Source organism: Tupaia chinensis, unplaced genomic scaffold (genome assembly GCF_000334495.1).
Source record: "Tupaia chinensis unplaced genomic scaffold, TupChi_1.0 Scaffold000674_2, whole genome shotgun sequence".
NCBI lineage: Eukaryota > Metazoa > Chordata > Mammalia > Scandentia > Tupaiidae > Tupaia > Tupaia belangeri.
Genome location: NW_006160198.1, coordinates 1,803,969 through 1,830,969, shown reverse-complemented (window position 1 = coordinate 1,830,969; position 27,001 = coordinate 1,803,969). Strand labels below are relative to the sequence as shown.

At 36.6% G+C, this 27,001-nt stretch overlaps 1 protein-coding gene across 5 annotated transcripts in view; it reads left to right on the top strand.

The window, feature by feature from the left end:
• TANK (TRAF family member associated NFKB activator) overlaps positions 1-27,001 on the top strand; it is a 102,429-nt gene that overhangs the window by 33,295 nt on the left and 42,133 nt on the right. For 4 of the 5 annotated variants that reach the window (XM_006160275.3, XM_006160276.3, XM_006160273.3 and 1 more), the window contains exon 3: positions 26,552-26,663. In XM_006160275.3, the coding sequence (XP_006160337.1) occupies positions 26,552-26,663 (112 nt within the window). The remainder of the gene's footprint in view (positions 1-26,551; positions 26,664-27,001) is intronic. The other variant, XM_027776499.1, reaches the window with a different exon arrangement.

Sequence of the window (27,001 nt, the reverse complement as noted above, 5' to 3'; positions counted from 1 at the left end):
GGCTTCCTTTCTCACTTTCTCTCTCTCTCTCTCTCTCTCTCTCTCTCTCTCTCTAGTCAAATGAAATGAATGAATAAATCAAATAAATACATAATTATTTTTAAAAAGAAAATTAGAAGTATCACTATCTCAACTAATTGTGATTTTTAAATTTTTTATGTATTGTTATTTGTCAGTCAGAAAGACTATATTCATATTAAAATATTTTGGAATAAAATTTGTTATTAATTTATAACTCTTCCATTCTTTATGATACTTTAAAAAGTATTTCAGTGAAATCTTTAATGAACTTAATAAAAGTTTCATCTTTTTTTTTTTATTTAATTTTGCCAGAGGATACTTACACTTCCATAGTCAGGGATGGTCACACTGCAGTCCCCTCTCCTTTACCTGTCCTCCCCTCAGAACTTTGGGCACACATGTCGCAGTGTGTATCCCAAGCTGCTGGGTCTAGGACTCAAACTGTAGGGTCAGCCATGTGAGATCCAGCTGCGCTGACCCCTACTCCATGGATTGGCCCAAAAGTATCAGCTTCTTAAAATTATTCCTATAGGGGACTAGCAGGTGCCGTAACAATTACATTGTTGAATTCCCATATAGTCAACCACAGTGTGAGACCTGGACCCGATGGCTTAAAATTCATGCTAGGCGCTTGTGCGTGAATGCCAAAATCCAAGAAAGGAGTGGAGAAGAAAAGACTGTGTCATGGTCATTCCCCCAGGGGGTGATTTCTTGCTTTCTATCTCTCTATCTATCTCTATCTTTCTGGTGAGCGCATGTGCCCTATAGCAAAAATATCTTTAAAAAAACGATTTCTTTACACATAAAATTTCACTTTCAAAAAAGGAAAAAGTAAATTAGAGAAAAGGTATATTCAAGCAAAAATTCTTAGACTGGTAGTTCCTAAGTACATGTCTGTTGACTATTGATGAAATAATAAATGATCTGTAACAAAATGAGAAAAATATGAATAAGATAATGAACTTTTCATCATGCTATATTGATTTTATTTAAAATTCTGCCCTTCATTCTGATATTATACTCCATCTTTCTGTATTATCAGAGCAAAGAGCAGAACTGTATTAACATAAGCTTTTGTGAAGTGATGATGATAGAGTTGTTTCCTTGTTTAATACCATTACTTAGTGTTTCAGAGATCCACAAGTCTATCTACTCATTCTGCTTCTCTAGAGTTGAACTCAGCATACAGTCATACAGCGAAATTTATTATGGCAACCTGGTAAAGATACATGAACAGGTCACTGATGGAAAAAGACAGTCGTAGAAGTCTAGAGTAATTCATGTTTAGTCTTCCTATGTACCTTCTTTCCAGTTTCAAAAATTCAAAATTTCAGTCACATACTTGCAGTGTTTCTGAGTAGGTCTTTCTATCTCTCTATCTATCTCTATCTTTCTGGTGAGCGCATGTGCCCTATAGCAAAAATATCTTTAAAAAAACGATTTCTTTACACATAAAATTTCACTTTCAAAAAAGGAAAAAGTAAATTAGAGAAAAGGTATATTCAAGCAAAAATTCTTAGACTGGTAGTTCCTAAGTACATGTCTGTTGACTATTGATGAAATAATAAATGATCTGTAACAAAATGAGAAAAATATGAATAAGATAATGAACTTTTCATCATGCTATATTGATTTTATTTAAAATTCTGCCCTTCATTCTGATATTATACTCCATCTTTCTGTATTATCAGAGCAAAGAGCAGAACTGTATTAACATAAGCTTTTGTGAAGTGATGATGATAGAGTTGTTTCCTTGTTTAATACCATTACTTAGTGTTTCAGAGATCCACAAGTCTATCTACTCATTCTGCTTCTCTAGAGTTGAACTCAGCATACAGTCATACAGCGAAATTTATTATGGCAACCTGGTAAAGATACATGAACAGGTCACTGATGGAAAAAGACAGTCGTAGAAGTCTAGAGTAATTCATGTTTAGTCTTCCTATGTACCTTCTTTCCAGTTTCAAAAATTCAAAATTTCAGTCACATACTTGCAGTGTTTCTGAGTAGGTAACTCTATTTGAAATTGTGTCAAGGAGTTGTTTTATATAAAATTGTGGAGTGGTCACATGGACATCCTCTGTTAACCAAAATTCTAAACTCTACAAAGTAGACATTCATCATAAATCATAAATCTCATTGTTCAGTTTAAGTAGATTGGCATAGAAGAAGATCTGTAATTACTATAGACATAGCAAATGCTACTCAGAAGTACAGGATGATATAAAAGCACAAAGAAGAGGTGCCTAACCCATCCCGTGAGGATCAGGTCATAAGCTCAATATGAGACAACATCTGGGCTAAGATTAGAACATGTTTGGTAAATCAGGGAAGAAGGCTCCTACAAGCAAAGGGAGCAGTATATATTTAAAAACTAAGAGGGCCATCAGGTAGCGTAGTGGTTAATGTGCTGGATTCCCATATGGCCAAGCATGGTTTGAGCCCCAGACCTGGTGGCTTGAAAATCACACTGGGTACATGTGCATGTATGCCCAGAATCTCAAAAGAAGAATGAGGGACCAGGGATTGTGGCATGGCCATCCCTCCTGGGGAGTGATTTCTCATTTTATTCTCTCTCTCTTTCTGCCGTCTAGTGAGCACATGTGCTCTATGGCAGAAATAAAACAAAACAAAAACAAAAAACACAACAACTCATAAGTAATGGAATGTGTGGTACATTCCAGGATTCCAGGTACTACAAGTGGTGATATGGCTCCAAAAATAATAATAGTCAGGGCATTACAGGAAAAGAAGCTGTAAAGGTCAGTTACAGCTTGATTATGATGAGTATGATTTATACTGTATTCCTATTTAATCAGAAGTTACTGTAAGGGGGCTGTCAGATGGCGTGGTGGTTAAGGTGCTGGAATCCCACAGGGCCAACCACATTTGAGCCCCCAATCAGGTGGCTTGCTTTCTCACCTTCCCTTTCTTTCTCTCTCTTTCTCTCTGTCTCTCTCTGATAAAATTTAAAAATAAATAACAAATAAAATAAAAAAATCTTTTTTTAACTTACTGAAAGACTAATATAGACTTAGAAAAGTCTTCCTGACAGTAAGATAGAAATGGAGAGGATACATGGGGCTGACAGGTGGCATGGTGGTTAAGGTGCTGGAATCCCACAGGGCCAACCACATTTGAGCCCCCAATCAGGTGGCTTGCTTTCTCACTTTCCCTTTCTCTCTCTTTCTCTCTCTGACTCTCTAGTCAAATTTAAAAAATAAGAACAACAAATAAAAAGAAATAAATAATTAAAAAAAAAAAAGAAATAGAGACATACGGAACCATGCAGAATTCAGCTCATCAAACATGTTAAGAACAATGCTCTGTCTTGAGCTGACGATAGGTTCATGTATCTACTATTTAAATACAATCCTAACCTGCTTCCTGGTTTTAAGTTTTAAGCAAAGTTCCTTAGCATGTCTTTGATTTATTAATGTTAAAATTGCTTTTCTTGAAATTAAAAAATATATCAAAAAATACCTTTTAATGACTATAGTAAGCTATATAGCATCAGCTAGGTGCTAACTTAAATTCATTCTACTCAGAGTTTCACACCTAAAGTCAGACATGTATTCACAGATATGTACATACCAGCTGAACTTGCTATTGAAAGTAGTTAGATTATTTTAAAATTTTTGTGAATCAATAAAATATGGGGGAAAAAGAATGGAAAACAACTGTAGACACCTGAGATAGTGTGGGAGGAGGGTGGAAAATGGCAGAGGGTCAGAAATAGGGGTAAAATATATATATATATATGTGTGTGTGTATATATATATATATATATATGAAACTAGAAATGGAAAATTATTGATGATAACATGCATGATTAAGCCACTATGCAGTATATTCTGGATGGGAAATCACATTTTGTATGCTGTGACCATGCTCAGGGAATGAATGTAAATTAATTAATTTTTAAAAAACGTTTCAGAAGAAAATTACAGTGTACTTGTAACTAGATTATAGCTTTGTCTATATTTTTAGTTTAAGGTATTTTGTGAATCAATAAAATGTGGGGGAAAAAATAACATACTTTATGCTAAGCAATGTTTTAAGAGCAATAAATATTAAAGTAAGTTACAACCCTCCAGTTGCACTTTATATACTTAAATATACATATAATATAAAATTGTTTCATATAATATGTAACTTGTAATTAGTGAGTCTATATTAATAAAAACTTATTTATATTTGTGTACAATTATATATAAAAGTTATTATATATTAAATATATGTACACATACAAAGTACCTGAGTTTTAAAAAAATGGTGATTATTTCAAGCATTTAAAATGAGGGCTAACATTAAGCTCTTTGGTTGAATGGGGAAGATAGCTGTAATTTGTTTAGGAGATAAAATGGAAAACAGGTAACACCTGAAGGCAGACCACTTCTTTTCTTTTTTTTTTTGGAGAGGTTTTCACTATAGGGCACGTGCGCTCGCCAGACAGACAGAGAGAGACAGAGAGACAGAAAGTGAGAAATCACCCCCCAGGGGGGATGGTCACGACGCAATCTCTTCTCCTCCATTCTCCTCGCGGGATCTTGGGCACGCACGCACACACGCCCAGCATGAGTTTTAAGCCACTGGGTCTGGGACGCGAACTACGGTCGACTACATGGAAGTCCAGCGACATAGCCATTACACTAACTGCTGGTTCCCAAGGCAGACCTCTTCTGAGGCTGATGATATGGACTCTGGGAAGATGCTCAGGAATCTGGAATAGACGACTGGATTGATGGTAGAGTTGTTGTCTGAAACTGAGAATGCAGAAGAAGGTACTACAGATTTGAAGATGGGGAAGTAGAGGTGTAATAAGATTTTAGTTCATAGCTTTAGTTACCTGTAGGTCACACAGGTGAGAATGTCTAGGTGTGTAATTAGATTTTACTTAATAGTTTTAGTTACCTGTGGAATGTAGAGGTGCAAATGTCAAATGGCTGGCTGTAAATAAGGATCTGGAAGCCTAGACAAAGTTTAGATTTTGAGATTATAGGTATGGTAATAAGGGATTTTGTTATAGTTTTAAATGTGGGTAACATTTCCCCACAAGAATGTATAGGTTGGAGGAATATTTAAAGGACAGAAGTGAAAGAAGAGTAAGACGAAGGAAAGAGGTCAACCATCGTCCCTTAGATGTTCAGAACATAAATTAAGCAGTTGAGAGACTTAAGAGAAACTTGGAGAATGTATTTTAAAGAATGGGAATAGAGAGGGGAACTATTAAGAAAACTAATAGAAACCACTCTGAAAGACAGAAGAACATATAAGCCTTTAGAAAAGGTTTCAAGAAGGATGCAGTAATTAGCAGTACAAAATACCTGAGAGATGTAGTAAGATGATGACTGCCAAGCATATCTTGCATCTGGCCTGAGGAAGTTATTGACGTTTACGAGGTCTGTTAGGTGATGTGGGGAGGGCAGATTGCAATAGGCTGAAGAGAATTGAGAAAGGAAGAAGTAAAGGCCCTACAGATGGTTCTTGATTTATGATAGTTTGACCACTGTTTAAGATAGTTTGAATGTAGGGCTAGTAGGTGGTGTGGTGGTTAAGATGCTAGGCTCCCACATGGCCAAACAAGGTTCAAGTCTTGGACCTGGCATCTTGCTTTCTCACTTTCTATCTCCCTCTCTCTCTCTGTCTTTCTCTGGTGACTATAGCAAATTAAATAATATAATAATAAGTAAAATTAAATAATTCTAAAAAAAAACGATAGTTTGACCTCTGCTTTCTCAACTTTATGATGATGAAAAAGTTATTCACAATCAGTAGGAACCATATTTAAGTACCCATATAGCCATTGTGTTTTTCACTTTTAGTATAGAAGTCCGTAAATTACATGAAAACTTCAACATTGTATTATAAAATACAGTTTATATTATTGGGTTGTCAGGAAAGTCATGACACATTTTTGCATAGAAGAATATGTCATGACTTTCCTGACAACTTAATAAATGATTTTGCCAAATTGTAAGCTGACATAAGTGTTCTGAATACCTTTGAGGTAGGTTAGACTAAACTATGACTTTCAGTATGTTAGGTGCATTAAATGCATTTTTCGACTTATGGTATATTCAAATTATGATAGGTTTATCAGGAAGTTACTCCATTGTAAGTCCAGGAGCACTTATATAACCTTACATAGTCAAAAGCTTGACTGTGTTAAGAAGAGAAATAGAGTGATGACTAGAGAAGATTTCTTTTTGCTTTTTTAAGATAAGTGAAATAATGTAAAAGAATAACACAGAGGAGAGTAGAAAACTGTAAGATAGAGAAATGAATTAATTGATGCCCTTCTACACAACCAGAATGATCCTTTTTAAAAGGATCATTTACATTTTAATCAGATCAGTCTCCTGTTCAAAAGTTTACAGTGATTCTTTAAAATAAAATCCAGTGTCCCTACTATGGTCTAACAAAGCAAAGTCTAATCTGGCCCTTGGCAGATGTTTTGTTTCTTCTACCACTCTCTTTTTTCATGGCCTTCCTACCACATGGCTTTCTTGCTGTTTTCCAAATATATTTCTGCTTCAGGGCCTTTGTACTTGTTCTTCTATTTGTCTGGAGTAGTTTGCCTTTGGATGTTTTTTTTTTTTTTTGGAGAGGTTTTGGCTATAGGGCGCATGCTTTCGCCAGACAGACAGAGAGAGACATAGAGATAGAAAGCGAGAAATCACCCCCTAGGGGGGATGGTCACGCTGCAATCCCTTCTCCTCCATTCTCCTCTCGGGATCTTGGGCACGCATACACATGTGCCCGGCGTGAGTTTTAAGCCACCGAGTCTGGGACGCGAACCACGGTCGACTACCTGGGAGTCCAGCGACATAGCCATTACGCTAAGTGCTGGTTCCCTGGATATTTTCATAAGCAATAGGATTTTGTTTCTTATTGCCTTTAGGTTTCCGCTCAGATGTGGGATATCTGAGAGAAATAACAGGCATGCAAGGAGAAGAAAAATAACTAAATAAATATTTTATTAAGTACTATAAAAATAGAAAAGAAGGACCTAGCAGCAGTAGCTCTGACTGCTTGAAAAATGTACCGGGTTCATACATGCCCCCAAATCCCAACAGAATGGAGAAGTAGAGTAAAAGAGATTGTGGCATGATTATACCCCATTGGGAGGTACGTTCTCCCTCCCTCTCTCGCCCCCACCCCCGTCTTTCTATCTCTCTTTAACATGGTCACATACTTTCTGGCAGTTAAAACAAAATTATAAGATGTCGAACTTGCTGAAATTTAAATTTATTGTCTGTTACATTATCTATCATGAAATAGTTCAAACTTTAGGTTCCATACTTTGATATCATTCATTATCTTTTTAAAATAAACATTTTCAAAAAAATGTTTTCTGAAACATTTTTAGAAAAGTATGTATGCTTTCAGCATTTCTGGGATTTTATTTTATGGAATGTTTGTTTTTTTAATTACAGAAACAATTATACTAAGTGTAAATCACTAATTTATAGTCATCTATTTTAAGAAATAGGATTGAATTTTTAAGTTAAAAAAGAAGTTAGGTATGGGGCCAGCAGGTGACATGGTGGTTAAGGGCGCTGGACTCCCACATGGCCAACCATAGTTCAAGTCGTGGACTTGGTGGCTTGCTTTCTCACTTTCTCTATATAAAACAGGATGTAGCACTTCCTTACTCATTCTTTGAGGCCAGCATTACCCTGATACCAAAGTCGAAGACACTAGAAGGAGTGAAAACTACAGACTGATGTCCCTTGTGAGCATTTGCTATAGTTTGAATGATTATTCTCTCCAAAACTCATGTTGAAATTTAATTACCATTGTAACACTGTTAAGACACGGAGTCTTTAACAGGTGATTTAAGTCATGAGGACTCTTCCTCATTGGTAGAGTTAATGGCATTTTGAAAGAGTGAGTTTAGCCTCCTCTTACCCTCTAAAATTGCCCTTTCATCATGTGATGCTGTCTGCCTTGTGATGGCACAAGAAGGCCCTTGCCAGATGCTAGTATCTTTAAAATAATTATTTATTTAATTTTATTTATTTATTATTACTATTTTAATTTGACCAGCCAGAGGAGCAGAGAGGTGGTTGGGGAGTGAGAAAGTAAGCTGCCATGCCCGGGATTCCAGCTGCCATCAGTCATGTGGGAGTTTAGTGCCTCAACCACCACTCTACCTGCTGGCCCAAGAGGCTGGTATCTTAATCTTGGACTTTATAGCCTTCAGACCAGTAAGGAAATAAATTTTTGTTCTCAATAAACTACTCAGTCTCAGGTATTTGATTATAGCAGTACAAGAGGGAGTAAGACAATATTGACATCAGAATCTTCAACAAAATACTAGCAAACCAAGTTCAAAAGCATGTCAAGGGACCAGCAGTTAGCGTAATGGCTATATTGCTGGCCTCCCCTGTAGTCAACCGTGGTTTGAATCCTGGACCCAGTGGCTTAAACTCAACGCTGGGCGCATGTGTGTGCATGCCCAAGATCCCAAGAGGAGAATGGAGGAGAAGGGATTGTGGCGTGGCCAGCCTCCTGGGGGGTGATTTCTCGCTTTCTGTCTCTCTGTCTCTGTCTTTCTGGCAAGCGCACATGCCCTATAGCAAAAACCTCTCAAAAAAAGAAAAAAAAGCATGTTAAAACAATTACACACCATGACCTAATGTGATTCGTTCTGCAATGTAAAGATGGTTTGATATAGGAAATTAATCAATGCAATATACCACATTAACAGGATTCAAGAAAAAAGGACATGGTCATCTCATTTGTTGTAGAAAAAGCATTTGTTAAAACTCAACACCCTTTTGTGATTAAAGACACTCAACCATTAAGAATAGGAAGAAATTGCTGCAGTGTAACTAAGGCCATGTATGTGTGTATATTTCCCCCTGTCATAAATTTAGGTAGTCTTTTCTGTTTCCAATATGCTTTCTGTTAATGGCCACTATTATGGTTGGCCTTTCTGACTGTAACTGCACATTGGACATGATACTCTTCAGAAAACAGCATATAATGACTACAAGATCTCTTCCCAGATCTCCTTTGTTTTATAAGTATTGTGATCCTTTTTCATTTATGAGTTTGCTTTATTTGAAATTCAGATACAATGTGGATTTACTTCTGTATTGTATGTTTTTTAGAACCTCTACTGGACATCTGAGTCACATGTTTCCACCTTTGTTCCTCTGCCAGTTGCTTCTTAAGCAATTGGTCACATACCTGAAAATATATTGGTCACATGTTTTGAAAATATATTTTATCATTGAGCTATGTGTGCTATCATGTAATATGTATAGCTCTTATCATACTGGAGAAGAAAAGATTAAAAAGAAATGTTGTCTGTGCTGTCACAGCTATTACTAACCAAGGTAGATGTCTAGTTGTATTGTATAGAAGGTGCCATCACAGTAAAAAATGAAAGACATATTTTCAGCTTAACATCTCAAAGAGGAAGGGAATTTTTCTCTGAGAGGGGGTTTGAAATTACTTTCTCTTCATTAAACTTGTGGAATATTGACTAAGCTATTTCATATATATATATAAACCATAGCTAACAGCATACTATAAGGTAAAAGACCAAAAGCTTTTCATCTAGGATTTGGAATAAGAAGGATATTTGCTTTCATCCCTTCTATTCAATTTAGTACTAGAAATTCTAGCCAGAGCAATCAGTGGAGGAAAAAAATTTAGATAGGAAATAATAGAAAATAGATTTACTTTTGTTTACAAATGATATGCTCTTACATGTAGAAACCCTACAAGATTACACAAACATTATTTAAAAAGAAAAAAGAAAAAACTCTAGGGGGCCAGCAGGTGGTATGGTTAAAGTGTTGTACTCCCATATGGCTGACTGTGGTTTGCATCCTGGACATGGCACCTTGCTTTCTCTCTCTGGTCAAATTGAAGAATACTGATAATGAATTAAATTAAATAAATAATTCTTCAAAACAAAACTTGTTAGAACTTATAAACAAGTCCAGTAAAGTTGCAAGGCAATAAAATCAAAACACAAAATGCAGTTGTGTTTCTATACATTAATTATGAACAATCTAAAAAGGAACAATTTATTTATAATAGTATTAAAAAGAATAAAAATCTTAGGAATAAAATTAACCAAATAGGTGTCATACTTGTACACAGAAAACTGCAAAACATTTCTTTAAAAAAAATGTTTAAATATGATACCAACCTAGAAAAAGAAATCCTGTGTTCATGGATTGGACCCTTCCCTTCTCCATATATAAACGTTAACTAACTCAGAATAGGGGCTGGCAGGTAGTGTGGTGGTTAAGGACACTGGACTCCCACATGGCCAATAACTGATAAGTCCTGGACCTAGCAACTTGCTTTCTCACTTTCTCTCTCTCTCTCTCTCTCTCTCTCTCTCTGTCATGCGTGCTCTGTTCCTCTCTGGTCAAATTTAAATAAATAAAGAAAGAAAGTTAAATAGAATAATTCTTTAAAAATATTAACTCAAGTAAGTCAAAGACCTAAATGTAAGAGTTAAAACTATAAAACTTTTAGAAGAATTTATAGTGGGAAAGCTTTCTGACTTGGATTTGGCAATGATTTCTTAGATATAACACCAAGAGCACGGGCATCTAAAAAAAAAATAAGTAAGTTAAATTTCACTAAAATTAAAACTTTTGTGCATCACATGACAGAACCAACAAAGTGAAAAGGCAGCTCATGGAATAGGAGAAAATACTTGCAAAGAAATTGATATCCTGAATGTATAAAGAACTCCTACAGTTTAGCAACAACAACAACAAATCCCAATCTGATTCAAAACTTAACAAAGGAGTTCAACAGATATGTCTTCAAAGGAGTTATATAAATGGCCAGTAAACACATGACAAGGTGCTCAGGTTCATTGCTCATTAGGGAACTACAAATCGAAGTCATTAGATACCATTTTGTGCCCATTGATATGGCTACTATCCAAAAAACAGAAAATTAACCTTTAAAAGGATATGGATAAATTAAAAACGTTATGCATTGCTGGAGAAAATGTAAAATGGTGCAGTCAGTGTAAGAAATGGTTGGGCAGAGGCTGACAGGTGGCATGGTGCTTAAGGTGCTGGGCTACCACACGGCCAGCCATGGTTTGAGTCCCAGACCTGGTGGCTTGCTTTCTCACTTTCCCTATCTCTGGTGACCACACAAACCCTTTAGCAAACTAAATAATAAATAAAATTATATAATCTTTAAAAAAAAAAAAAAAAGAAATGGTTTGGCAAGTCTTCAGAAAAATTAAACATAGAATTACCATATGGTTCCTGCAATTTCACTTGGATATACAGGAATTCAAAAAGATATTTGTATGCACATGTTCATAGCAGTATTATTCACAATAAGGAAACAGTAGAAGCAATGCAAGTGTTCATGGATAGCTGAATGTATTAAAAAAAAATGTGGTGTATATACACACAATGGAATATTATTCGGCCTTTAAAAAGGAAGGAAATTCTGTTACATGTTGCCTGTATCCTTGAGGACGTTCTGCTTAGTGAAATAAGCCAGTCAAAAGGCAAATGTATTCCACTTACGTGAGGTAACAAAAGTAGCCAGGTACATAGAAAGCAGAAGAGTGGCTGTTTGACCTTAAGAGGAGAGAGAAATGGGGGAATGGGTTCAGAGTTTCAGTTTGAGAAGATAAAAAAAGTTCTGGAGATGGTTGATAGTAGCAGTGGTTCCCTACAACAGTGTAAATATACTTAATGCCATAGACCCGTACATTAAAAAATGGCTGAAATTATAAAAATTATAAATTGTGTATTTTATCACAATTTTTAAAAATCTGTTATAGGTGGGACCAGCAGTTAGCGTAATGGCCATGTCGCTGGACTCCCATGTAGTCGCCTGCGGTTCTCAACCCAGACCCGGTGGCTTAAAACTCACTCCAGGCTTGTGTGCGGGTATGCCCAAGATCCCGAGAGGAGAATGAAGGAGGAGGGATTGCGGCATGGCCATCCCCCCTGGGGGGGGATTTCTCGCTTTCTCTCTCTCTGTCTCTGTTTGTCTGGCGAGCACACATGCCCTATACCGAAAACCTCTCCAAAAAAAAAAAAAATCTGTTATAGGGACCAGCAGTTAGCGTAATGGCCATGTCGCTGGACTCCCATGTAATTGACGGCGGTTCGAGTCCCAGACCCGGTGGCTTAAACTCACCATTTTGTGCCCATTGGTATGGCTACTATCCAAAAAAACAGAAAATTAATCTTTAAAAGGATATTGATAAATATCCTCTGACTCAAACCATGGCTGCCCCTGTGGTAGCCCAGCACCCAATCCCAGGCGCGTGTGTGTGCGTGCCCAAGATCCCGACAGGAGAATGGAGGAGAAGGGATTGTGGTGTGACCATCCCCCTGGGGTATGATTTCTCGCTTTCTGTCTCTGTCTGTCTCTGTCTTTCTGGCAAGTGCACGTGCCCTATAGGAAAAAACCCCCAAAAAAAAAAAAAAAAAAGAAAGAAAGAAAGAAAAAAGAAAAAAATACCATTGACTTAAATTACAAAAGCATAGGCTTATTGAAAAAATTATAGCATAGACTTATTGAAAAAATTATGTGGATAATTCAAGATGTACAGAATACAAAGTAGTCTATTTCCTCACTCCTCGCAGCTAAACACTGTTAGCAATTTGGTATGTGCTCTTTCAAAATATGTGGATTCATATTTTTAAAAAATAGGGATTGTGCTAATCTGAAGAAAATTTTGTATTTTCAAATCTTGCCAATATCGGGAACCAGCAGTTAGCGTAATGGCTATGTCGCTGGACTCCCACATAGTCGACCACGGTTTGCGTCCCGGACCCGGTGGCTTAAAACTCAAGCCGGGCATGTGTGCGTGCATGCCCAAGATCCCGAGAGGAGAATGGAGGAGAAGGGATTGCGGCATGACCATTCCCCCTGGGGGGTGATTTCTCGCTTTCTGTCTCTCTGTCTCTCTCTGTCTGTCTGGCGAGCGCACGCGCCCTATAGCGAAAATCTCTCCCAAAAAAAAGAAAAAAAGTAAAAAAAAAATCTTACCAATATCATCTTTACATCTTCACTATTATCATCACTCTCTAAGATTTATTGAGAATTGTTTTCCAAAGAGCTTTACAGTCATCTAATTGAATTTATATACAAATCTTAGGAAGAAGTATTATTTTCATTTTTCAGATGAGGAAACTGAAATGCAGAAGGGAAATATCTTTCCCACAACCATATAGCTAGTAAGTAGTAGAATTAATAAAGCTAGAATTTGCCAAACTCTGACCACAGATTTCATGTCTATAACTTTTTTAGTCAAAAATCATCAATATTCTTCCAGGTTCTACATACAATTTCCACTAATAACTTACAGTATCCATTGTACCACCCTTCTCCTTCATAACTGGTTTGTTTTTCTTTTCTTTTTTATTCTTAAGAGACTTTTGCTATAGGGCAGGTGCACTCAACCTGAAAGACAGAGAGACAAAAAGCAAGAAATCACTCCCAGAGAGGTGATAGCCATGCAGTGATCCCTTTTCCTCCATTTTCATCTTGGAATTTTGGACACACATGTTTCACACTTGGTGTGAGTTTCAATCCGTTGTGTCCAGGACTTGAACTACAATCAGCTACATCAGAGTCCAGCAATGTAACCATTATGTGTTTTTCTTTAACATTCAAGATGCCATGTTTAATTTTCTACCTTCCTTCTTGGGCCAATGTTCTCTGTCTCCTTTGTAGGTTCCTTTTCTCCTGCTAGGCTGCTAAATATTATATTTCCTCATTTATTTATGCCTGATAAGAGCTTCTCATCTTCTCCTGTGGCTTTGGTGTTTATGGCAGTGACTCTTAAATTTATCTCCTTAGTCCAAACCTGCCTTCTGAATTCTAGAGCCTCATGTCTCACTGCTGCTTAGCAGGTACATTAAACTGTAAGTCCAAACCTATCTATGTCCAAACTTATCTATCCACTATTTTCTCTCACCTGTTACCATTTCAAGGAAGTAATGAGTTTTATAAGCTGTTTTGTAAAATAATATTGATACCTCATCTAAATTTATCTAAATTTCAAAGTATGATTTCTCATACTATTTAGTTGTTGGAAAAGTCATGACGCATTTTTGCTACAGATGGCGCTAGCTCATTTTTGGAAGTATTAGAATCATTCACATATATGTTATTGCTATGTAACTTGACAGGTGACAGTTCTAGCTTCATTGTTAAAAAAAAAAATTAAGTGATTTGGTTATTTTTGGAGATTTTACAAAAAGTTGAAGATGGAAAACCAAATGGCCTTTTCACCATATTTTACTGTTTTACTTCCATAAAGAGAAGAACATGCTTCAAGCTTGTGAAATGTTGTGTACCATTTATGGTGACAATGCTCTACAAGAATGTCAGTGGCAGTGATGGTTTATGCAATTCTGTGGTGTTGATTTTGATCTCAGCAATGCTTCCTGATCAGGGAGGCCCATTGAGGTTGATGCTCACAAAATAAAGGCACTGATCAAGTCAAATCCATGTTACATGATATCAGGGATTGCAAAAACATTGAACATCCATTATTCAAGCATTCATGACCTGGGATATGTAAGCAAGCTTGATATTTGGGTTCCTCATGAACCCAAGTTCATTTGATGCCACATATAAACATCTGTGATATGCTCATTAAACATGAGGAAAATGATCCTTTTTTGAATTGATTGATAACTGGTGATGAGAAGTGGATTGTTTGCGACATGGTGCACCTTTGTCTCAACATTGAAGATCAAGGAAGGCTATGCTCTGAGTGTGGTGAGATTTTAAAGGTGTTTTTCAAGCTCCTACCAAAGAATCAATAATCAATTCAAATGTGTACTGTCAGCATTTGGATGGTTTAAATGACTCCATCATCCAGAAATGTCCAGAGCTCATTAATCATAAAGGAGTTGTGTTTCATCACAATAATGTAAGACCACATGCAGGTTTGATCACCCATCAAAAATTATTGGCGCTTGGGTGGCATACCAGTACCTACCATACCATACTTGCTTGACCTTGTATTCTCAGACTCACATTTGTTTCGCTCTCTTCAAAACTCCTTGTGTGGTCTAATGTTCAATTCAGATGAGGCTATAAATCAGTGCCTTGTTCAGTTTTTTGCCAAAAAAAGACAGTTCTTTGTATGGACAAAGAATTATGAAACTCACTGAAAGATGGTAAAGGATTATCAAATAAAATGGACAATATATCATTGGTCTTTGTATTTTGTATAAATAACCTTCGAAAATCTAGAAAAAATACATCATGACTTTTCCAACAACCCAGTATTAGTGTCCTCTTATTGATTGCCACCAGTATTACTTTCCTTGGCCCCTAAGAGGTGTTTTTCTCTTTTATTCTATACTAAATTTTCTGCTGTTATATCTAGGCTTGCCTACCTCCATGTTATTAAATTGTTCCTCTTATAATTTCTAGTCTTTAATAAAGTATGACTACCTATATTTTTAGTTCTTTCTGATATGGTTCTCATTCCGGGCTATACTAGAATGCCAGATAATCTCAACGTACAACCACTATACCAATCTCAGATATATTGAACCATTCCGCTCTCCTTTAATCCTTAAATTCATATGTCATAAAGCACATAGGAAAATTAACATTTAATGTATAAATATATTTTTAAAATGTTACAATCTTTACATGTAAATCCTTGCAACCCTACAAAGTAGGAATTATTAGCCCTGTTTTCAAAATAAGAAACTGAGGAGCTAGCAGGTTGCACAGTAGTTAGGGTTATGGACTCCCATGTGGCCAACCATGGTTTGAGTCCTGGACCTGGCAAATTGCTTTCTCACTTTGCCTACTCTCTCTGTCTTACTCTGGTCAAATAAAAAATAATACTAACTAAAACTAAATAAAATAATTTTTAGTAAAAAATAAACTGAGACTCAGAAATATTAAATAAACTAGGTTTTTCAGACTCCAGAGTCCATATGTATTACACTAACTTAGCTAAATCACAGCTCAGTAGAGGTTTGCAAACTGTTTTCTCAACTGCTATGAATAGCCTAATGTAGTCTCTTCTCTTCTTAGATGAATCCTTACTTTGTAATTTCTACATCTCCTCTTAACTAAAACAGGCCAGAGCTGTTAACATTTCTTTCATGCATTTTACTAACAATTTATGATATGCCAGGCACATAATTAAATTAATTTATCTGTCATGTAACAGAGGCAAGTTAACTAAGCCTAGTAAGACAACTCTGCCATCCTGAAAATATGATTTCTCTCTAGAATCACAGAATCCATTCCACTTGTTACCATTTATCTGCCAGTGAGAATGGGAGAGAAGTGAAGAGCAGAAAGCTTTCTTCTAATGATGTCCAGGATTTGTATAGATTATTGCTGTTCACACCTTGTTAGCCATATTTGGTAACATGGTCACACTTAGTAGTAAGGAAGGCTGGTAAATATATGCTCTAGCTGAGTGCCCATGTGCCCATTTAAAACTCTGTTACTAAAATAAGGAATGAGACTGGATATGGGGAATAACTAGCAGCCCTTGTTAAATCTTTAGGTGAAAGACGCCTGGAAAATTTTAAACATAAGGATTTTAGTCCATTTTTTCTGTTCCTAATAACAATACAAAACACTGTAATTTACTTAAATATATATATATATATATATATATATACACACACACAAATATTTCTTTAGCTCATGTTTTGGAGGTCCAAAGCCAAGGGGTCACATTTGGTGAGAGTCTTGTCAGAGACTCTGCAGAGCGTCTGCTGATACGGAGTATCATGGTGAGAGGGCAAAAGCTTCTGTGTCTTTGTCTCAGCTATACTCTCTCAGTTTAAAACCACTTGAATTCCATTATGAGGGACGCACTCAATGGTTTATTCTGATCATAATTACTTCACAAAGGCCCTATCTCTTAATACCGTAATTAGATTAGATTTCTATCCTCTTTAATTTTTTTATGATGGCAGTTAAGTTCTTAACATAGGAACTTTTGGGAACACATTCAGACCAAAGCAACATGATTCCACAATGTGGAATTAAAAATATAATTAATTTATTACTTATATCAAGTTGTTCGTCATCAGTTTTTGACATTGTTCTGTGGGAACCAAACATATTTAACAAAGACCTAAGTAACCTATGTTGCTTCTTTTACCATCTTTTCAGGAGAAGGATTAGTAATAAAATTAAAAATCTGAAAATTTAAAAATTGATTGTCATATTTAAATGACAATCTGAGTACCAAAACTATAAATGATTAGATTATATAAAACTTCCTGCAGCTGACTCCTGCTTATCCCAAGATCCTTTGCATTATACAATCAGAATATAAATCTCCTGGTTGAGAAATATGAAATAAAACTTCATTTGTTGGCCTAGCTAATAGCACAGTAATAATGCAACTGGACCCACATGGGAAAGATCGAGGGTTCAAATCCCAGGACCTCCCTGAGCACACCAGGTACACATGTATGTGTCCATAATCCAGGCTTTCTGAAACTGTGGGTGGATTGTGGCATGCGAATGCTGTTGGGGTTACTTGTCTCTGACTCTGACTCTCTGTCATGGAAGAAATTTTTTTAAAAGTATCTATTTTTTCTTACTCTGTCATAATTAAAGAAAAATTGAGAAAAAAATCTTACTTATAAAGGAAGCAGTATCCTCAATTCTAAAATAGTTAAGATGTTGTACTATAAATTGCTTTTTCTTTGTACTGATAAGAAAGGTGAAGAATACATAATACTTAAAACCATCCAGTTGGTAAACAAAGAGCCTTATTGATTAATCACTGAGGCTGAGGTAAAGGCCTCATAAGGTTATATTTTACTGTGTTATATTTTATCATAAATTATAAATCCTCTTTAATGTTTTTCTGACAATAAATGTAAAGTAGTGTGAGCATTTTGTTGTCAGATTGCCTTATTCAGGAGCTAGTCTTGACTTATCTGAAATGTAAACCTTTAGCCTCAAGCAATGTTATCTCTAAAAGCTTATACATGTTTTAAAAACTTGTTTGAGGGAACCAGCAGGTGGTATGGTGGTTAAGGTGCTGGACTCCCACATGGCCAACTGCAGTTTGAGTCCCAGACCTGGTGGCTTGAAAATCGCAGTGGGCACATTTGTGTGTATGCCCAAAATCCTGAGAGGAGAATGGAAGAAGTGGGATTGCTGTGTGCCCATCCACTCTGGAAGGTGATTTCTCACTTTCCCTTTCTTCATCTCTCTCTGTCTCTCCAGTGAGCATACACACCCTATGGCAAAAACCTAAAAAAATAAAAATAAAAAAAAAGACATGCAAAGACATAACTACCTTTATTGTAGAAACTACCTAAAGAAAAAGAAAAAAGAAAAACTTCACTGTTACTTAGAATATAAACGGCCTCATTATGATTTACTACCTTTTTTCCCCTTTCTCTGTCCCCCAGCAATATGTATGCTCTCTGTAAAGTGTTCATGGAGGAAAAGCAGTTCATTCTGTTTGTTTGTTTGTTTTCTGTTGACGCTACCTATATTAGAATAAAGGTGCTCTGATACTTTCTGATTAGAACCTTATTTCTTCTGTCTCTGCCTCTATCTCTGTCTATGGCAAAGTATTTTGAGTATTTTGTGTATCGTGACTACTTCACTGTAGACTCATTTTCCGCCTATCAGAATTTAAAGTATCTGTATCCTTTCTTCTAGGGTTTTATGTCCTGTCAAAGCTTTTAGATGAGTATGCAGGATACATGTTCAAGAAGGTCCTTCAAAATAAAGAATGTTTAGATTATGATACTTGTTTCTAAAATATATTGAGCATCTGCTATGTATCAGAAACTTCCCCAAGTACTGACTCTGCAATGATATACCTGCTTCATGGAATGGTGACATAGTCTAGTAAAGCAGACTAATCAAACAGTCTGACAGATGTATAGTTTTAAACTCTGATAAGTATCAAAAAGGAAGGTAAACTGTTAGTGGTATGTCTTTTGAGGACTTGACCTAATCTCGACCAGAGATCCTCTTAAGAAGTTGTATTTGAAAGGGCAGGGTTAGGGGCTTTCCAAAGAAAGACCTGCATTGTAAAACCCAGTGGCCTATAAGAGCTGAAAGAATAATGGAAACAGTGCGATGAGAAGAGTCAAAGGCAAGGGACCAGCAGTTAGCGTAATGGCTATGTCGCTGGACTCCCATGTAGTCGACCACAGTTCAAGTCCTGGACCTGGTGGCTTAAACTCACACTGGCGCGTGTGCGTGCGTGCCCAAGATCCCGAGAGGAGAATGGAGGAGAAGGGACTGCGGCATGTCCATCCCCCCGGGGGGGGGGGTGATTTCTCGCTTTCTGTCTTTCTGTCTCTCTCTGTCTCTCCAGTGAGCACACATGCCCTATAGCAAAAAACCTCTCCAATAAATAAATAAATAGGAGAAGAGTCAAAGGCAAGACTATGTAGAGACTTTAAGGCCATAATAAAAACTTTGGTTTTAATTCTAAGAGCAAAAGAAACCATTAAAGGTCTTTTGATAGGGCTCATGACTAGAAACTGTGGAGTGATGTGGTAAGATTTACATCTTGCGGAGCCAGCAGGTGGCATAGTGGTTAAGGATGCTGGACTCCCACATGGTGGATCGCAGTTTGAGTCTTGGACCTGGCGGCTTGATTTATCACTTCTCTCTCTCTTTCTCTCTCTTTCTCTCTCTTTCTCTCTCTCTCTCTCTCTCTCATCAAATTTAAATAAATAACTAAAATTAAAATAATTCTTTAAAAAAAGATTTACCTCTTGCGAAGAACATAATGGCTACAGTGTAGAGAATAATTGACTGATGGGTTGAGAGAGCGTTTAGACTTTTACAGTTGTTTGTTAAGGTTGTTCTGATTTGAATTGTATGGCTGTATTGGAGATGAAAAATTTGGTAGATTTGAGAAATATTTAAGATTAAAAATGACACTAAGTAAAGGATTAGATTTATAATCCATCCATTAAGTTGATGTCCAGGGTAGTTACAGCTTTCAGGACATATAGTCGTGCCCTATACTAAGAAAACAAATACTAGTAAAGGACCACATTTCTGAGGTAAGAAGGGGAATAGTTGTTGGAGGGGGTTCATCAGTTTTGAATATGTCAAATTGAAAATATTTTCCCAGTAGCAGCTGGCTCGTATATCCATAACTTAACAGACAGGCCTGGGCTAGAAAGATAAATTTGAGTCACTGGCACAAACCTCACACTAGGAAAAGAGTATCTATTTAATAATATAGAGGACCTTGGAAAGTTAGATATACTCACGTGATATGGCATAGTAGTTGTTAGGGGCTTGGGCTTTGCAGTCAGGCAAACCTAGATTTAGAACTAACTCTTCTTACCTACTGGGAAATTTTGGATAGATCATTTTTTATTTCATTGTGCCTCAGTTTTCTCATTCATAAACTATGCAAAATAATCTTAGAAGACTGATTTAAGTATTAAATGAGATAAAGACTATAAAGGTCTCTGATGTTTGGTATTTAATAAGTATCCAGAGATGTGATTGCATGATGATAATGTGTTGGTGAGTTAAAAAATTTCATTGCAGAAGAGTTGTTATTTTTTAAAAAGTAATATACATATACACACATGTATACAAAGTTCTGAAAGAGTGCATACTAAAATGTCAGTAGTAGTTACCCCTAAAGAAGAGTAGAAGATGAAGTGAGGGAAGAGACTATCACTTTTTACTTTGTACATACTTTGCTTTTGTTGTGATGGTAATAGAGGTCATTTTGTTGTTTTGGGATATTTTTTGAACAAATGTGCAATTTTTGTCTTTTTTTTTTTTTTTTGTGGCATGTGCTTGCCTGAGAGACTGAGAGACAGAGAGACAGAAAGCAAGAAATCATCCCCCTGGGGGGGGGAGGGGCTGGCCATGCTGCAGTCCTTTCTCCTCCATTTGCCACTTGGGATTTTGGGCATGCATATACATGTGCCTGGTCTGAGTTTTAAGCCGCCAGACCCAGGACTTGAACGGCAGTTGATTACATGGGAGTCCAGCAACAGAGCTGGTCCCTATTTTTGTAATTTTTAACAGCCATTAATTGTTCTTTAATTTTTTTTTTTTTTGAGAGCTTTTTCACTATAGGGCGCATGTGCTCGCCAGACAGACAGAGAGAGACATAGAGATAGAAAGCGAGAAATCACCCCCTGGGGGGATGGTCATGCCGCAATCCCTTCTCCTCCATTCTCCTCTCGGGATCTTGGGCACGCACGCACACGTGCCCGGCATGAGTTTTTTAAGCCACTGGGTCCGGGATGCGAACCGCAGTCGACTACGTGGGGGAGTCCAGCGACATAGCCATTATGCTAACTGCTGGTTCCCAATTATTTTTTAATCTAGTCTCTTTATAAACTTTGAACAGCCAGGGGTTTTTTGTTTATTTAAGTTTTGCTGAACAGAATGTTTTTGATTTAATAGAGGTACCACATTGATGTCTCAATGTGGTTACAATGCACTAGAAAAAAGACTCTTAGTCAAGGGATGGTTGTACAGTAAGTCTGATGGCAATGCAGTGGTAATCAGAGCTTTCATTGATTGATACATGCACTATATGCTATGTGTCTTAGTCCATTTTTGCTGCTATAACAAATTAAATGGGTTATCTTATGAATCATTGAAACTTTTTTCTCACAGTAATGGAGACTGGGAAGTTCCAGATCAAGACAGCAGCAGATTTGGTATCTAGTGAGGGCCCAGTCTCTGCTTTCAAGGAGGTGCTTTGTTTGTGCATTCATTGGAAGGAATAACCCTGCGTCCTCATGTGGCATAAGGGACAGGACAGAATGTGCCAAACAAAGTACCTTATGGCACAAATACCAAAGTACCTGTTTACCTCTTTAGATGCTGGTAGACCACTTGTTTTGCTAGTCTTTGGAATTGAAAGGAGTGTCATATACACAGAAGCCAGAGTCATCTTGGCCAGATGGTGTTTGATACAGATGGATGGTTAGTTGTCATGCAGATCTCCTAGTTGGTAACTTGTTGCTGCCATCTGACTCAAAGAATCATTCACACACACTGGCTGTCAAAAGCATCTTCTCTTCTGTCTGTTTTAGCTGTCATGTCTGTGCTCTGTACAGAAGTGTTGACAAGACATTGCTGTTGTACATTTTCAATGTGGTTGTTAGTGATTTTTCAGTTTTGTGGGGTCTTTCATAGTGGTGGAATGCACTTTCTTTGTAATTATACTGCTTTAAAAAAATACTGTAACATGCAATGATTATACGACTTTGTAGGAGGACTTTTGGGGTTGTAAGTTTATTCAAATCTGTTCAGTTAACAAAAGCATTTAATAAAAAGAAGAGGAAACTTATTTAGTTTTCAAACATTGCAAATAAACTGAATTTTACTGGTTATTTCCCATTATGATGTAATTTCCTCTTCTGGACTTCCCCTCTCACAGCCTGTGGTTAAAATCTGTATAATCTTTTCTGAATATGTATTTTCTGTTCTCAAATCACTACCTTTTTTCTTAATGTTATAAGCTCTCCCAAAAAAGAAATTGCCTATCTTTTGCATTGATATTCTCAAACTTAATTTCCTCTTGTCTTACTCACCCATGGACCTTGTCTTCATTTTTTTTGTATCCCTTGTAGAAATACAAACAAAGTCATTCCTCCATTCTTTCAGGTCACTTCTGAAAGAATAACTATTCCTCTGATAACGTCTTTTAACACTTAATTAGTCTGTTTATTTATTCAGCTGATATTTGCTGAGCATTTCTGTATGTGCCAGGCAGTCTGTGATACTCTGAAGGTATCAGGAGGAAGTAGTCTCTGCCCTTGAGGAACTCACAGTCTAGGGGGAAATCAGACATACAGACAAACCAGAATACCGAAACTGCTGTATTATAAGTACATGAAAAATACAGTAGGATGGGGACCAGCAGTTAGCGTAATGGCTATGTCGCTGGACTCCCACGTAGTCGACCGCGGTTCCAGTCCCGGACCTGGTGTCTTAAAACTCAGGCCAGGCGCATGTGCGTGTGTGCCTAAGATCCCGAGAGGAGAATGGAGGAGAAGGGATTGCGGCATGGCCATTTTCCCTGGGGGGTGATTTCTCGCTTTCTGTCTCTCTATCTCTCTCTGTCTGTCTGGCAAGTGCACACACCCTATAGCAAAAACCTCTCCCAAAAAAAAGAAAAAAAAAGAAAAAAAATACAGTAGGAGACATGGAATGTTTTATTTCCCTTGCTATACTTCCAGAGTATCAGTTTTTAAAATTATTATCGGAATTTGTTTAAGCTTTATAAATCTTTATTAGTGGTTTAAGAAATAATTTACAACTTGGGACCAGCAGTTAGCATAATGGCTATATCGCTGGACTCCCACGTAGTCGACCACGGTTCGAGTCCCGGACCCAGTGGCTTTAACTCACGCTGGGCGCGTGTGCGTGCGTGCCCAAGATCCCGACAGGAGAATGGAGAAGAAGGGATTGTGGCGTGGCCATCCCCCCTGGGGGGTGATTTCTCGCTTTCTGTCTCTCTGTCTCTCTCTGTCTGGCGAGCGCACGTGCCCTATAGCAAAAATCTTTCCAAAAAAAAAAAGAAATAATTCACAGCGTCAGCTTGAAATAAACATTGACCTATTGATTTTTCCCAGCTGTTTAAAACATTTTCAGCATTATTCACTCATTGTAATATGTTATATGCATGTGTGCTAAAGTATATTTTTAAGTCAGAGTAGAAAATGGAAATTGACCAAAAAAGCTTTCTGAGTTGGTTCTGGAAGAAAATAATGGTATATGGTAATTCGGATTCTTCATTAAGAGGAGTGGGGGACGTAGTATTAATAGATGAAAAATAGTCTGAAGACTGAGTAATTTTAAACATTTACACTAGACCTTCTCTAACGTGTCAAATTTTTCATACTGCTTACTTGATCTCTGGGCAATAGAATATATATACCTATCAAAATATCAAAATATATTGTAAGAATAGGTCATTATTGATTGATGTTTATAATAGGTAATTATTGATTGATGGTTATGAAAAATATTGAGTTTTGTTTAGTTTTAAATACACAGAGATAAGTAAAGAAATAAGGAAGACTACTATTACATGTTTGCTGATTTCTCAGCCCTAGTGGTCCTGGGTAGCCCAGGTAAACTTAAGATATTAAGAATTTGTTGTAAACATATGGATTCTTCTTTCAGTCAACACACCCCCTTTTTCTAGGGGCTTGGATGTGAATCTAGGTAGGAATAAAACCTCTTATTCTAGGATGTCTGGTCCTGGACTATACTAAGGTATCTAATGATCAATTCTGAGACTTGCATTCATTGGACATACAGTCCAGACAGATTCACAAGATTCATTCCTCTATTTACAATAATAAAATTCACTTTGATTCTTTATACTTTGCAAAGTTCTTTTGAGAACATCAAGTTATATGACTGCCCTCAGATAATCCCAGACATGACACATAACACAGGATACATAGCAGCTTTGTCGGTTATCCATGTTCGAGTGTATTACTTGTAAAAATTTACCTTTTATTTGGAAAAATGTATTTTGCTTTAATTTCTTCAACTAATTTATATTTGAGAATCTAGGAACAGAATTTATTTTAAGAAATTTTAGGTTTATTGGTCTCTGAAAATAATAGCTTCATTAATTTTAAACTTTGATAAAAGTCAGTTTAAAATAAGATATCTGCAGGACCAGCAGATGGTGTAATGGTTACATTACTGGACTCCCATGTAGTTGACCATGGTTCAGTTCTCAGACTGGGCAGCTTAAAACTCACACCAGGCACATGTGTGTGTGTGTGTGCCCAAGATCCTGAGAGGAGACTAGGAGAGAAGGGACTGTGGTGTGTCCATTCCCCTATGGGAGATTTCTTGCTTTCTGTCTCTTTGTCTCTCTAGCGAGTGCACAAGCCCTATACCAAAAATCTCTCTAAAAAAAAAAAAGAAAAATCAGGTATTTATCTAGTATCTACTGAAAGATATTACAAGATTATTAGGGCCCCATTTCATATATTTTTTTAAAGAATAATTTTATTGGGGCTGGCAGGTGGTGTGGTGGTTAAAGGTGTTGGACTCCCACATGGCCAACCACAGTTTGAGTCCTGAACCTGGCAGCTTGCTTTCTCACTTTCCCTCTTTCTCTTGCTCTGTCCCTCTCTGGTCAAATTAAAATAAGTAAATAAATAAATAAATAATAAAGTTAAATCAAATAAGTATTTTTTGTTTAAAAAAAAAAAGAATTATTTCATTTAACTTTATTTATCCATTTATTTATTTTATTTGACCAGAAATGGAGAGAGTGAGAGAGAGAGAGAGAAAGTGAGAAAGCAAGCTGCCAGGTCCAGGACTCGAACCATGATCAGCCATGTGGGAATCCAGCACCCTTAACCACCACACCGCTTGCCACCCTCCATTTTTTTTTTTTTTTTCGGAGAGGTTTTTGCTATAGGGCGCGTGTTTTTTTTTTTTGGAGAGGTTTTGCTATATGGCATGTGCGCTCACCAGAAGGACAGAGAAACACAGAGGCAGAAAGTGAGAAATCACCTTTCAGGGGGGATGGCTACACCTCAATCCCTTCTCTTCCGTCCTCCTCCCTGGATCTTGGGCATGCATGCACACACCCGACGTGAGTTTAAGCCACCTGGTCCAGGACTCAAACCATGGTCGAACACATGGGAGTCCAGCAATGTAGCCGTTATGCCATCTGCTGGTCCCCCCCATTTCATATTTCAAAGAATTCTAAGTTAGTCTTTAATTTTTTCTTTCAGTGATAGAAGTTAATAAAGAATTCTCTTATTATATTTTGGTGATGTATTTCTTAAGACTGTACTACTTTGGTAATTGTGGTACAGCATTTTTAGATTTTCTTTAGAGTTTTGGAACATCTGTATTTCCGGACACAAATTCATATCTTTCTTTTTATTGCTTCATTCTCACAGCTGTTACAGTAAAATAACAAAATGAATAGATTAAAGGGGAATTAGGTATTTAAGATATACAATATATACATAAACACTATAGTTGTTCTCTTGACTTCTTAAAATAGAATTTTATGATCTGTATAATTTTATACTTCATAATTGTCCTGATTTTCATAGTGTTTTACTTATAGCCACTTCATTTGTGTTTCTGTACTGTAAAATTAAATTTAAAAGTGAAGTTTTTTTTATTTAAATTTTTTGAAGGACATGAAATCTTAGTTTTTTAAGTTAGTGTGTATTTGTATAGATTACATTCAAGGTAGCATCTGTTTTATTATTTATGCTTTTTTATTTGTTGTTATTAAGGATTAAATTCTAAATTCTATTTTAATTCTAACTGAAGGACCAAGAAACCATATGTTGAACTCTTGATTGGAATTTCTTTAAATAAGATGAGTTTTTAACATCTCTACAGTGTTTTTAGTATTTTGAATCACTGATGTTTGTAAGAATCACACATACATTCCTGGAGTAAGTTTATAGCTCTTAAATATCCAATACCTGGGAAATGGTGAAGTGGGCAACTCATATCTATTGGTGATTATTAATGAACAATAAATGTATGTTCATGTCTGTCAAATCAGGCTAACTGGTTTTTATGTCAGCAGACTGAGAACTATGAGCAGAGAATACGTGAGCAACAGGAACAGCTGTCACTTCAACAAACTATTATTGACAACCTAAAATCACAGTTACTTCTTGTGAATTCCAGTCGAGGTATGCTTATGTTAATTTTTATGTATTTCTTGAATCTCTTGGAGAAAAAAGTAGAAGTTGAGTTTTTCTATTTGTTCCTCTATTGTTTCACAATAGTTTTGATAAAACTGTAATGTACTTTATTTTGTCTGTTTAAGTGATCATGTGCAAAATTGGGGGAAATGGGTATATTGATGTTGAGAAAAGTTTGCAGAAGGTAGTTTGCCAAAAATAGCAAAAAGCTTTTTAAAATATTTTTGCCTTTTGGGACCAGCAGTTAGCTTAATGGCTATGTCGCTGGACTCCCATTTAGTCGACCGTGGTTCACGTCCTGGACCCGGTGGCTTAAAACTCATGCT